Source organism: Narcine bancroftii, chromosome 3 (assembly GCF_036971445.1).
Source record: "Narcine bancroftii isolate sNarBan1 chromosome 3, sNarBan1.hap1, whole genome shotgun sequence".
Classification (NCBI taxonomy): Eukaryota; Metazoa; Chordata; class Chondrichthyes; order Torpediniformes; family Narcinidae; genus Narcine; species Narcine bancroftii.
Genome location: NC_091471.1, coordinates 362,123,906 through 362,137,644, shown reverse-complemented (window position 1 = coordinate 362,137,644; position 13,739 = coordinate 362,123,906). Strand labels below are relative to the sequence as shown.

Sequence of the window (13,739 nt, the reverse complement as noted above, 5' to 3'; positions counted from 1 at the left end):
TGCCCCTTTCGCCCCCTCGCCAACCCCGCCCCTTTTCGCCCCCCTCGCCAACCCCGTCCCTTTCGCCCCCTCGCCAACCCCGTCCCTTTCGCCCCCCTCGCCAACCCCGCCCCTTTCGCCCCCTCGCCAACCCTGCCCCTTTCGCCCCCTTCGCCCCTGCCACCCCTCACCATCCCTCGCCATCCCCCGCCACCCCTCGCCATCCCCCGCCACCACCCTCTCGCCACCCCTCGCCACCCCTCGCCACCCCTCGCCATCCCCCGCCAACCCTCGCCATCCCCGCCAACCCTCGCCCACCCCCCGCCACCCCACCCCGCCATCCCCCGCCACCCCCTCGCCACCCCTCGCCACCCCTCGCCACCCCTCGCCATCCCCCGCCACCCCTCGCCATCCCCCCGCCACCCCTCGCCACCTCCCGCCACCCCTCGCCACCTCCCGCACCCCCGCCATCCCCCGCCACCCTCGCCATCCCCCGCCACCCCTCGCCATCCCCCGCACCCCCTCGCCATCCCCCGCCACCCCCATCCCCCGCCACCCTCGCCATCCCCCGCCATCCCCCGCCACCCCTCGCCAATCCCCCGCCATCCCCCGCCATCCCCCGCCACCCCTCGCCATCCCCCGCCACCCCACGCCATCCCCCGCCACCCCTCGCCATCCCCCGCCACCCCTCGCCATCCCCCGCCACCCCTCGCCATCCCCCGCCACCCCTCGCCATCCACCGCCACCCCCCGCCATCCCCCGCCATCCCCCGCCACCCCCCGCCATCCCCCCGCCACCTCTCGCCACCCCCCGCCATCCCCCGCCACCCCCCGCCATCCCCCGCCACCCCTCGCCATCCCCCCGCCACCCCTCGCCCCCTCCCCATCCCCCGCCACCCCTCGCCCTTCCCCATCCCCCGCCACCCCTCGCCCCCTCCCCATCCCCCGCCACCCCTCGCCCCCTCCCCATCCCCCGCCACCCCTCGCCCCCTCCCCATCCCCCGCCACCCCTCGCCCCTCTCCCCATCCCCCGCCACCCCTCGCCCCCTCCCCATCCCCCGCACCCCCTCGCCCCCTCCCCATCCCCCGCCACCCTCGCCCCCTCCCCATCCCCCCCGCCACCCTCGCCCCCTCCCCATCCCCCGCCACCCCTCGCCCCCACCCCAGCCCCCGCCACCCCTCGCCCCCGCCATTCCGCGCCCACCCGCCACCCCTCGCCCCCTCCCCAGCCCCCGCCACCCCTCGCCCCCCTCCCCAGCCCCCGCCACCCCTCGCCCCCTCCCCAGCCCCCGCCACCCCTCGCCCCCCCTCCCCCAGCCCCTCGCCCCCTCCCCAGCCCCTCGCCCCCTCCCCAGCCCCTCGCCCCCTCCCCAGCCCCTCGCCCCCTCCCAGCCCTCGCCCCCTCCCCAGCCCCTCGCCCCCTCCCCAGCCCCCCCGCCACCATTTGGGCCCCAAGCAAATCTTCCACTTGTGAACTGGCAGGGGTCTTGCATCGACTTTGGTCTCCCCTTCATTGGACGGACTGGGAGATTGCTTTGTTGAGCACCTTGGTGTGTTTGCCGCAAGAGTGTGGATCTCACAGTGGCCACCCATCTCAATTCTCCATCCCTTTCCTCTGCCAACATGTCTCTCCATCGTCTCGTGCTGCCAGTGTGAGGCCACCCGCAAATTGGAAGAACAATACCTCAATTTCCAGTGGGGGACCATCCAACTGGATGGCATTAATATCAACTTCCTGTTTAGCTGTTTGGGATAGGGAGGAAACCGAATTCTCCAGGAAAATCCATGGGGGAGGTTGGGGGGTGGGAACTTGATAACTCCAGAGATCAGGATTTAACCCAGGCTGGTGGAGCTGTGAGGTGCTAGTGCTACCGACTGCACGATTGTTTTATCTGTAATGAAGAGTGATGCAGGAAACCATTCCAAGCATATAGTGCTTAATACTAAAGTTATGCCCATCTATGTCAAAGTGTAAACATTATCTTGTTGAAATATAATCTTGATACTTGATTCTGGATCAATCTCTTATTAATAATTATCAAATTTACTAATGTCCCCAACATTATTTCCTCCAGATTAGTCTTGGGTTTTGAAAAATAACTTTGTGGAAACTTGCATTTGCTGACATTCAAACCAAAAGACACTTGGTTCTGCAGTGGACAGTTGACTTAAATATTTGCTTTCGAGTTTCTAGAGTAAGGCCTTTAACTCTTGGATTGGAATGCTAAGAATAGAGTCACAGCTGACATCTCCCTAATTGCTCTAACTTAACTGTGAGAATCTGAGTTGTCCTATGATATGCTCAAAAGTTAATGAGCATGACTTAACACTGCTTCCCCACCATAAACACATGATGTAGAGGCAATGTGAACTATGTCACTAAAGGAATGTTTGAAGTTGTCACATCAATGAGAACTATCTGGCATTAATTTTGTAGTGAGGCAATAGAGGTACACCAACCTGGAATATTTCTTACTTGTGATATATGTAGGGTTACACATCTAGTTCTTTACCTGCTGTTATCCTGTGTTTGATGAAAATAAAAGATCTCAGTGATTAAAAAAAATTGAAAGAAAAATATTTGAGAGTAACGACACCGAAGTGTAGAAAATTGCTTGATCCACTGAGTCCTTCCAGCATTTTGTTTCTTAATCCAGATTCCAGGATCTGGAGTTCTTTTTCTCTCAAATATTTTGAATATGGAATCAATTGTAGGCATATGGTTTGGATGGCCTCACTTTTCCATTACTAATAAATGAAGAAGAAATTGAAAGCAGTCTACCAAAGTATGAAGATGATACTGTATTACCTGGTGTTGTAAATGGTTCAGATTGGAGAAATGTATGGTTTGAGAATTGCTGCTAAGGTCAGTATTTATTGTTCCACTGAAAAATGGATCGATAAATTGCTTACATAAGCTACAAGATAATTCTGATTATCGGAAATGGTCGGGACCTCGCCTATGTCGGATAAATGTTTTTCTTTCGGAGAACTGGTCATTTTTTTTAAAACATCCCAGTTGCAACAACAATCATTTGTTTCAATGTTTAAACAATAGCAAACAACAAGGGAAGGCATTTAAAGCATTAAAATAATGTTTAATTCTCACCAAAAAAATGCTGGCTACCGTCGATCACCAAGACAAACACAATGTGGCCACCAATCACTGACACCACTCAATCACCGCTGCTGATTCCCAACATAAACCCACTGCTGCCACTGATCCCCAGGGAAACTTTCTGGGTCAGTGGAACACTGTCAGTGGGCTCCTGTCTCCCCAGTTGCTGGAGTCCCTTCCCTTCCCTCCCCTCCCTTAGCCTTAACACACATGCACATTGGAGAAATAGGTTGCTCCCCAGGAGGCCGCTGTCCTTGATGACGCCAGGACGGGATTCTTCCGACTGCTTATGGCTGGGAGACAGTTTGAAAGGGAGAGTTGGAGAGAAAAGTCATTAGAGGAAGGTAAAGAAGAAATAGAGAGAGAGGGGAGGGAGTTACCTGAAATGAGGACAATCGTCATCCTAATTTCACGTCCATTGATTTTTTTTTCAACTGTGAAGTCATTTTCGATAAATGAGGATTTCTGATTTGTTTCCAATATCCTCATTTAAAAAAATTTTGGATAAATTATTTCAGAGAATCTGATTTCAGATAATCGGGTGTACTGTAATACGTCATGAATTTTGATCTTGAAACCATGAAGAACTTCAGTGCAAAAATTCTGTTTTTTAATGTTTACCAAAGACGAAAGAAACTGAATCTAGATATTTAAATTAATACTGAGTTTTAATTTTGTTTTATAGTCACGGTCATCTCTTTTTCCAATGGAGACAATCAAACACAATGAAGAGATACTGAGGACAGCCCTAATTTCTAATCATAAGGACCTTATTGACTTGTATCAGAAATACAGTCCAAGTGTGAAAAGATTCCTTGAAGAAGCATTTCAGGAAAATGGTACTCTTTTCAAACCCATTGAGTTGCAATCAAAGTCTGATTGGATCCTGAACCAAAGCAAGGTTTCTATACATTTTACAGCAACCCACAAAGGAAAATACCAGTTCCTGGAAAAAACATTATTTACATTCAGATCATTGGTATGATACCAAAACTTTCCTTCAGATGAAATTAATGGATTAAAAATATTTTGCTTTTTGAATGGACTATTCAAGAGTAATTTGTACACTTCTTTCTGTCCATAATTGAAGCCCTTTAGTTTGCATGGCTTCCCTGATATATTTTCCTTACTGTCACTTTCTGTGCTATCGCAAGTAACATTTTTGCCCAAGGAATGCTGTGAATATTTATAATCTTTTTATTTTAAGTTGTTATTGTTTCTTAATTTAATTAAATTAATTTATTATTATATTTTATCTTTACAAGAATTTATTCAGCTGCAGCAAGAAAGAACTTTGGTGCATATGTACATTGTATAGTGTGTATGACAATAAACTCATTATTTATTATCAATTCTGTAAAATCTTCATCCATTTCATTTCCTGACAATCTAACCTCTACTTGCACCCCTTTGACATCAAAATGAATGAGTGTTTCCCAGTTACTGTCAATTTCAGTGTGTTTTACAAATCTTGCAATGTTTTAGAACCATAGAACAGTACAGAAACAGGCCCTTCAGCCCATCTAGTCTGAGCCAAACTATCATTATGCCAAGTTCCAGTTCCTTAGGCCTCCATACCCCTCCCATTCATGTATCTATCCAAATTTTTCTCAAGTGACAAAATGGAGCCTTCATTCACCACTTCAGCTGGCAGCTTATTCCACACTCTTACCACTGTCTGCCTAAAGAAGTTTCCCCTAATGTTCCCTTTAAACATTTCCCATTTCACCCTTAACCAATGTCCTCTTGTCTTTTTTAAAAAAAAACTCTGTTCCTCTTGTTCATTGCTCAAGGCCGTCTATGAAATTCCAGCCTGTAATACTGACTCATCACTACCCAAATTAACTTTAAAAATAATGTTTATAGTTCTGTTTTATGAAAATACATTAAAAAAATATATGAGCAAATGCAGGTAGATTTTATCAGAATCGTTGAACTGAAGAAGCATTTCATGAAACTTTGTATGTAGTAAAGGTGGTTCGTCATTCTGTCATATTTTTTTCACCTTAAATTAATGGATCGTGTTATATGGCGAGCTCTCCACTGGCCACCGTGACAGAGGTGCACCAAAGAAAAGGTACAAGGACTGCCTAAAGAAATCTCTTGGTGCCTGCCACATTGACCACCGCCAGTGGGCTGATATCGCCTCAAACCGTGCATCTTGGCGCCTCACAGTTCGGCGGGCAGCAACCTCCTTTGAAGAAGACCGCAGAGCCCACCTCACTGACAAAAGGCAAAGGAGGAAAAACCCAACACCCAACCCCAACCAACCAATTTTCCGCTGCAACCGTGTCTGCCTGTCCCGCATCGGACTTGTCAGCCACAAACGAGCCTGCAGCTGACGTGGACATTTACCCCCTCCATAAATCTTCGTCCGCGAAGCCAAGCCAAAGAACGGCAGTCAGGGTACATCATGTGTCAATGAAAGTCCTGACCTGAAATCTTAAATGACCATGGATGCTGTCTAACTGATCTGCTGAGTCTCTCCAGCTCATTTGCTCAAGATTCCAGCATCTGTAGTTCTTGTTTCTCTTCGGTTCAAGATGTCACCATATTCTACTGGATTTGACTCTTTTAATTGGGTGGATAAACATTCCAAGTAACTAAAACCCTCTGCCAAACTGTTGACCTGAAGTCATTGTGAATGATCCTACTGATTATTGGCCTTCACATGGGTTGCCTTTCTGGCAAAAATACTCCATAACAGCGGCAGCATAATGTTATGTTTTATAGCCTTCAATTAGAGACGAATCTGTGTGGCATCTTTTAATTCATCAGGAAAATGTAGTTTGCAAGTCACTGTTTTATTTGGTTCATTTATGTTTTCTTTAAGCACTGGTGAAATGGTTAATTAAAGTCACTTTTCAAGGAGAACCATAGCAATGTGAGACAGTCCCTTGGTCTTGAAAAAGAGTAGGCAAAACAAAATGCTGTCGATAGGGAATGTTGCAATATCTATTAATGGTGGAAAACTAGGAGTGGCCATTAACCCTGAACAGAAAATATCTTGGTTGATCTTGGACTTCCTGTATCGTTTAGCAGAATAATATACTGCTTTATTGTATAAGAGTAAAGAAATTCAAAATAGATCAGCGTGTATCATTATCAGTGGGGAATTAAAACCACAGAGCATGTATATCATTTATATTTGTGAATTTTACAGAAAATAAATATTTCAAGACTGAGTAAGACTTAGTGGACTAAAGAACATTTTAATGGCATTCTGTTTAAAAATTCCAGGATAATGAGCCTATGAGAAGAGGAAAATTGTTTGTTGCAATTGTTCAAAAGAAAAAAAACCTCTTGCATAATTGAATTTATAGGTGGATTTGGCTCACAATTTAGTTATTTTTAATCTATAAACTTGTACTGTATGTTAGAAATCAGATACATAAAGTTTTACCAGTTGACAGGCAATAACAGTTGAAATATTATGCTTAATTTTTTTGGTGTTATGGAGCTTTGTGAAAGATTTTTGTGAAATTATTTGAATGGTTTCCTCTGAAGCATTTTAATATGAAAAGGAATATTTTGTAATATGTCCAGGTTCATTTGGAGACTCAAAGGCAACGACTAATACATATATACAATGGTTGAAAGAGTATTGTGAAGCATTTTTCTTTGGGCTGGAAGTCAAATTCCAGAAACCAGTTCCAGTATCCCATACTGGTTGCTTGTTTCGTGTCAACAAATATTCAGAAAATCTGCAGATTCATACAGGTACTACTATTTAGTCATTTTTAACTGATATATATTGTTTAAAGGGATTTGCATTAGTAAAAACTTGCTAGTCATTGCATTATTTGCTTTTACAGTTAACAATAGGTACATCAAATTAATATTCTTCATATAATCAAGAAGATACAAATGGATTTGTTGTGTAAATATTTGTGCCTGTTTGGAGATGACACCCAGACCACACATGTCAAACTCAGCCCTGTGGGCCAACTTTGGCCCGTGATATAATTATATTTGGCCTGCAAGATCATATCCAATATGTATTAGAGCTGGCCCGCTGGCCGCCGCGCCAGTATAGCGCACGCACAGCTAATACTACAAATCCCAGAATGCTTTGCAAATGCATTAGCGCTGGCCCGTCAGCCCGCTAATCGCCCCCACCTCCTCTCTTTACTTTCATTAGCACCTGCGACCTGTCGCCCAACTCACACGTAATAAACCCCTTACGAAAAATGGCCAAACGAAAGACAAAAAACAGGACCTTTCAAGACAGGTGGGAGGCAGACTATATGTTCATCATTTTAAAAGACAAACCTGTTTGTCATTGAAGCAAGTTGTTATTTGTTTGACTTGTTGGCTTGTGAAAAAAAAATACATTTAAAAGGAGCTTAAAGGCTAGAGAGAAATATTATATATTGAATATTTTATTTCTCATTTGTTAATGCTTCTTCTGGAAAGAGTTTAACCCAAACTATTATTAAACATTTATTTTAATAAGAAAAAGTTTAACTTTACATATGTTGAAAGAAGAGAAAACATGCAGATGTTGTTGAAAATTTTCAATAAATATTTAGTTTGGCCCACGACTTAGTCCAAGTTTTTAATTTTGGCCCTCTGTGAATTTGAGTTTGACACCCCTGACCCAGACAAATTGAATCAGCTTTACTGACAGTATTTGCACTGAAAGTGAAATAATATTGATAAAAACATTTGTTGAATTTTCCCATTTTCTGTTTCTCCTCAACTCCTAAATGAGGTTGGTTTCCTTTTATTATTACTGGTAGATGGTGACCGAGAATTGTTCAGGAATCAATACATTGAAAATCATTTTGGTAAGGTCTGTGGAAAAATAATTTCTTGAAAAGGTGGCAGTGGCGTCGAGACAACATTTGTCATTGTGTGGAGCAAACTTAATGGATCAGCAATTCACTTTCTGGCAGTCAGTTTCTATTATTTCTGCCGGATGAAATATAAAAATCGTTTTATTTTTAACAAGGGCAGTAACTTGAGTTAAAGCTTGCAGATTGGCACTGGAAGGAGTTTTCTGGCAAAGTCCGGAATTACATTGGGAAAGTGAAAGATCACAATGGATTGGATGAATAATGATGCATCTGTTCTCATCAATATATTCTGAAACATCAATAAAGAGTTGTTTCTTGTGAATGAAATTTATATGTACATTTATAACAGTACCTAATTTCAAATATTTTTGTTGGCATTATGAATCTTCAAAATAGTCATTTTAATTTTTTTTTCACATAGGTGGTATTCTTAAATACCTGAAAAAGAGAAAGCCCAAAGATGCCTTCTGCATTGTTGGAATTACAATTATTGATCTTTATCCAGAAGATTCCTGGAATTTTGTATTTGGACAGGCATCCCTAACAGAAGGTAAACTGTCAAAGTAAAATTTCCTCCCCCTGTACTTTTAGCTCCCGTTAACATATAAAATTCACAAAGGAATTTCACTCTCATGGCCATCAGTTTTCAACATGAGCTTAATGATATAAATTAGTACAATATTTCTTTTGTGTATAATTTTGCTTTATTTTCTGGTTTGGTTATTAAGGTCTTGGGTACTAACAGCTGGAATATATATAGTAATTCAGCTCATTTGGCTTGTGTTGAATATCTTAGATTGTATTGCCTTTTGACAAAGGAAGACTGTAGTGCAGTCTGTATTCTATATCCACAGGTAAATGTTAATGTTCGCAGGCTTTTCACAAGAATCAATTAATGTTTTGCTGACCATTTATTTGAAGCTCTTTGCTCATTTGATGGAAAAGCTAAGTAAAGAGTTCTTTTTATTCAAATGAAGTGCTTTCAACTAATTTTGATGAAATTACACACAATACAAATTCCAGCCAGTAATTTGATTCCAAGTAGCAATTTAATACCATTCTTATTTTTATGGAATCAGGCAATTGAGCCCATCCGATCCCTTTGTGCTCCAGGGGAGCAAATGTTCTGATTATCTGCCTGTAGCATGCCACTTTCTCATTCACACATGCCAGTATGTATCTGGGATGTGGGAGAAAGCCAGAGCAGCAGGAGAAAACCTTTGCAGTCACAGGGAGAAGGTGCAACTTTGCCCAGACCTCGCCCAGGATTAGAATTGATTACAAGCCTCCGGATCTGTAAGGCACCACCACTAAGTACAATTCCTCCTTGACACCCTTAACACTTCTATACAGCATCAAATTTGTGTTCATTGTGACACTTAATTGTGACACTATTGCAACAACATTAAAAAAAAGGGATTAAAAAATGCTTGTAAGATTTTCAAAATGCTCTTTCATGAGGACTACTTTCTTTTGAAATAAGGTATTTGAACACTGCTGTAACCTTTCAGTAGATGAGGCATTGATTATAAATGTGATTTTAACGCACCTAAATTACTTGTACACTGTATCAGAAATGGTGAAATATGTTTGAAGAATGTTGAAAATTGTTTTTTTAGACATACAGCATGGTAACAGGCCCTTCTGCCCCATAAGCCTTGCCGCCCAATTACACCCAATTAACCTACATCCTCGTATGTTTTTGATGGGTGGGAGGGAACCGGAGCACCCAAAGGAAACCCACAGAGACACGAGGAGAACGTACAAACTCCTTACAGACAGCTCCGGATTTGAACCCTGCTGTTATAGCATTGTGCCGTAACCATGCTGCCCTAAAATTATGAGAGGCAAAATCTTTTTTCCCAGGGTACAAATGCCAAATACTAGAGGTCTGTTTAACTTCGAAGGGGTGGGGGTAGATGAGAGTTTCAAGGAAATGTATGGAGCAAGTTTTTTTTTACACAGAATGGTTGATACCTTTGACAGGCTGCCAAGGACAATAGTAGCATTTAAGAGGCTTATAGATAGATTTGGCAATAGAGGGATATGTATCATGTGCAAGTAGCAGTGATTTAATTTAGCATTATGCTCAGCACAGACCTTGTGAGCCAAAGGGCCTGTTCATGTGCTGTTGTATGTTCTAAGTTCTACATCATTTAATGTTAAAAAAAAAATTCTCTTCCGTGCATCTTTTGCAGGAATGGGGATTTTCAGTTTTGCTAGATATGATGATGATTTTTACACCATGAATTATAAGGGGAAGCTGAAGAAAAAGCAACCAGTGCTTTCTGATGATTATTCAATCTTTGACAGATACTACACACCATCCATAACAAGCAAGCTGCTGCTAAGATCATGCAAGGTGGGAAATGTAATAAGCAAAAATAAAGCTATTCACCCCCTTGCACTTGCTGCATCATTCAACAAGACTATGGGTGATATTTTACATCAACAGAATTTTTTTTCACTAAACTCAATATTCCCTAATAGCCAAAAAAATCGTTGGGTCTCTGAACAGCTTCTCGAGAAGTAAAGATGCAGCATTGATAATAGTTGGTTTAAATTGTACTAGACTTGTATTCCCTAAAACTTGTATCAGCTTGATTTAATTGAAAGCAGTCTTGGTCAGTGGGTGTATTCTTAAGCCAGTGAAAGCTATTTTTTTAATTCATTGGGTATCCAGGTGTAGCAGTTTTGATTAGTAAACTTTAGACATTCACAACATTCTTGGAAATACGAAAGATTCAAAAAATTTCATTTTAATCTTTGTTAAAGATCAAGAATAATTATTAGTTCTTGATCTTTGACAAAGATTGAAATGAATATTTTTGAATCTCATATTTCTAAGAATGTTGTGGAAGTCTCAGTCAACATAAAAAATTGAAATTTTCCTCATTCCATGCAAAGGACATTGATGGCTCAACTAAATGGCTACTTTGTTTTTTTAATAAGTCAGCGGTACAATTAATGATAAGCATGAATAAACTATTGTCCTTTGTTTGTTTGGCCTGCTGAGTTTTTCCAACTTTGTACTTCAATCATGGTGCCTGCAGACTTTTGCATTTTACAACTATTGTCCTTCACTAGTGTACATAAAACATGCAGTCCAATGAATTTTTGTGGTGTAATCAGGGGCAAGAACTGAGGAAAATGCTTTTAATTCCCCCTCTTCATTGAAAAATTTTGAAGTAAGTTGTGACATCTCTAACAGTTTTGAGTTAAAGAATTTCTAATGCTCATTTCCCAGTTTAAATTCTAAGGATTTGTGGGAAAAACGTTAAAATGAGGGTCCTTCCCAAGATTTTCATGAAAATATAGAATGGCAGTTTCATCAAAACTTGATTAACTGCTCATTGTTGCTAGAATTCTATTAAAAATTAAGTGATCATAAATTTAGAAGGGGAGGTTGTATTTTAAAGTATTTTTGACTTTTATTGTTGCATTACAGATAGCATTCTTTGATACACTTATGGAAAGTGAACATTTGATTTGTGTCGTTTAAAGTCGACAAATGCAAATAGTAATTTTTTTGAGACTTAATATAATTTTTAGAAATTATTTTTTGTTTTTGTTTCAACAAACATTTTTCTATATTTTCAGACTTTAACCCATGAGATTGGGCACATTTTTGGCATGCAGCATTGCCAGTGGAGGCAATGTGTTATGCAGGGATCCAACCATTTGGATGAGTCTGATCGACGTCCAATTGATTTATGCCCAATATGTCTACGGAAACTGCAAAGTGCCCTTAATTTTGACGTTAAAGAGAGATTTAAGGTAATCTTTGAGTTACTATTGTTTTGAGAAAATATGCTTCAAAGACAAATTGGAGAATAGTTCATTCATTTGTGAAACTTGTATATAATGATTGATAAATGCTTTACAGTTTCATCACATAGAAAAAGGATTAATTTAATTAACATAGGATTTTAGAGTGAGGAACCCCTTTAAACTTACTGTTTAAAAACAAATATGTTGTACATCACCTCATTACATTCTGGACAACTTCGACACATGGCTCAATGTAAAATATTCAGAATAATTAGTACTGCTGATGTAAGAAAATATAACTGTCCGTAAGGAGTTCTCCCCGTGTCTGTGCGGGTTTTCTCCAGGGGCTATGGTTTCCTCCCACCATTGAAAACATATTGGTTAATGGGTGTAAATTGGGCAGCATGAACTCATGGGTTGAAATGGCCTGTTACCGTGCTGTAAGTCTAAATTTAAATTTTTTAAAAAGTCTGCTTTTCTAGAGCTCAATGTGTTTTAAAATGTAATCAGTTTTCTTTAAGAAATATGACTAATTTATACATTGGCTGCTTCATTGTTTATAACTGGATAATTTGTTTCATTTTGTGGTATTCATGTGAATGATAAGTATGCAGAATCTTGAGGATATCTCCCTTCATTTGAAATAGTGGTAACAGATCTTTTGAATTCAACTGTTGGGTTAGCTGGAGATTCAGTCTAACAATTTACCTGAAAATGACACAATAGTTCATCTTATTTGTGCCTTGTCATGTGGAGATTAATGTACTAATATTGAGGTAGTGCAAGAATAATAAATGTGGCTAACTAATATGATGTACATTCAGATTGGGAAAACAAATTGGATCACTTGAGGTAATGATGAAAGGATTGAAAGAAGTTATTCGGGAAAAGGTAAAACATATTATGAATAGGACTATCTTAGTCGTAATGTGGTTCAAAAAGAAATGGAGTGTTCAAGAGGATGGTATTGAAATAATATAATGAAATGAGTTTTTTTTATTCAAACAGGAGAATTGAGATATAATTGAGACAATAAAAATTGAGGGGTTTTGGTAATTAAAGAAAAATAATTTCACATAGTGGTGAACTGGTCAGGAGAAGGAATAGATTTCAAAACATTAAAATAATGGAAGGGGAAAACAAAATCTCCAGAATTGAAGTAATAATATTTCAGATGGTCTTCCATTTCCCCAAACCCATTTTATTCCGAGGTACAGTCATCTTACAGACAGCTGTGGAAGTACAATGGATCACACTGCACAATTCTGAGTTGTAAAATTCTGGTGTATTACATGTAGATTTATATAAATTAGATTCTATTTCCTGGTGTCGACTTGCAACTCATTATCATTAGTATTTTACTATTGGTTATTAATTTTGAAATAAAATGCATGTTTTATCAAGAAAATTTGCACTTATAATTGTTACTGTTAAAATGTTCATTATTATCTTAAACCAAAAAGTTGTGGTGAAGTAGGTTCTTTTATGAATAGGGAATCAGAAGTGAATGTAACAATGGTAACACAATAATCAATTAGGATTTTAATAAACGTTTAGATTGTATAAACCAAGTGAGAGTAGAAGTTTGAAGGATAAATTCATAGAATGTACAATATATGGTTTTCTAAATCAAGGAACTAATTGAGTGAACTGCTTTTTCTAGGTTTAGTATAATGTGAAAAATACTAATCTGGTAGTTTAGAGGCCTTTATGGGAGATCTGATAGCATTGTACTTTCTATATAATTGAAAGTTATGTTGTTCACTGTTTATAATAAATCTGATTATAACAAATTATGAAAGCACAATTTGTGAGTTGGCTTTGATAGATGGGAGCTGAGGTAAAAAGATAAGAATAAAGAAACTATCAACCTCAAAGGAATTAATATCAGGATAATAAGACAAAAGAATAGGAATTAGGCTGTGGATGCCAATAAGTTTTCAAGAATTCAGAATTCAATTTAATTGCTGCATATGTCATATTTGTTTTTTGAATAAATAAATAATTTTTTTTTTTTTTTTTTTCAGAATTCATAAAAGAGAACCCAGGCCCAGATCAGGAAGGAGAAAGTAG

At 40.4% G+C, this 13,739-nt stretch overlaps 1 protein-coding gene across 1 annotated transcript in view; it reads left to right on the top strand.

The window, feature by feature from the left end:
* The first annotated feature begins 1,804 nt into the window (after positions 1-1,804).
* LOC138759519 (archaemetzincin-2) overlaps positions 1,805-13,739 on the top strand; it is a 31,352-nt gene continuing 19,417 nt past the window's right edge. Inside the window, 6 exon segments of the mRNA XM_069930078.1 lie at positions 1,805-3,977; positions 3,980-4,075; positions 6,643-6,816; positions 8,317-8,445; positions 10,094-10,257; positions 11,496-11,672. Coding sequence (XP_069786179.1) covers positions 3,803-3,977; positions 3,980-4,075; positions 6,643-6,816; positions 8,317-8,445; positions 10,094-10,257; positions 11,496-11,672 — 915 coding nt within the window. The 5' untranslated portion in view covers positions 1,805-3,802.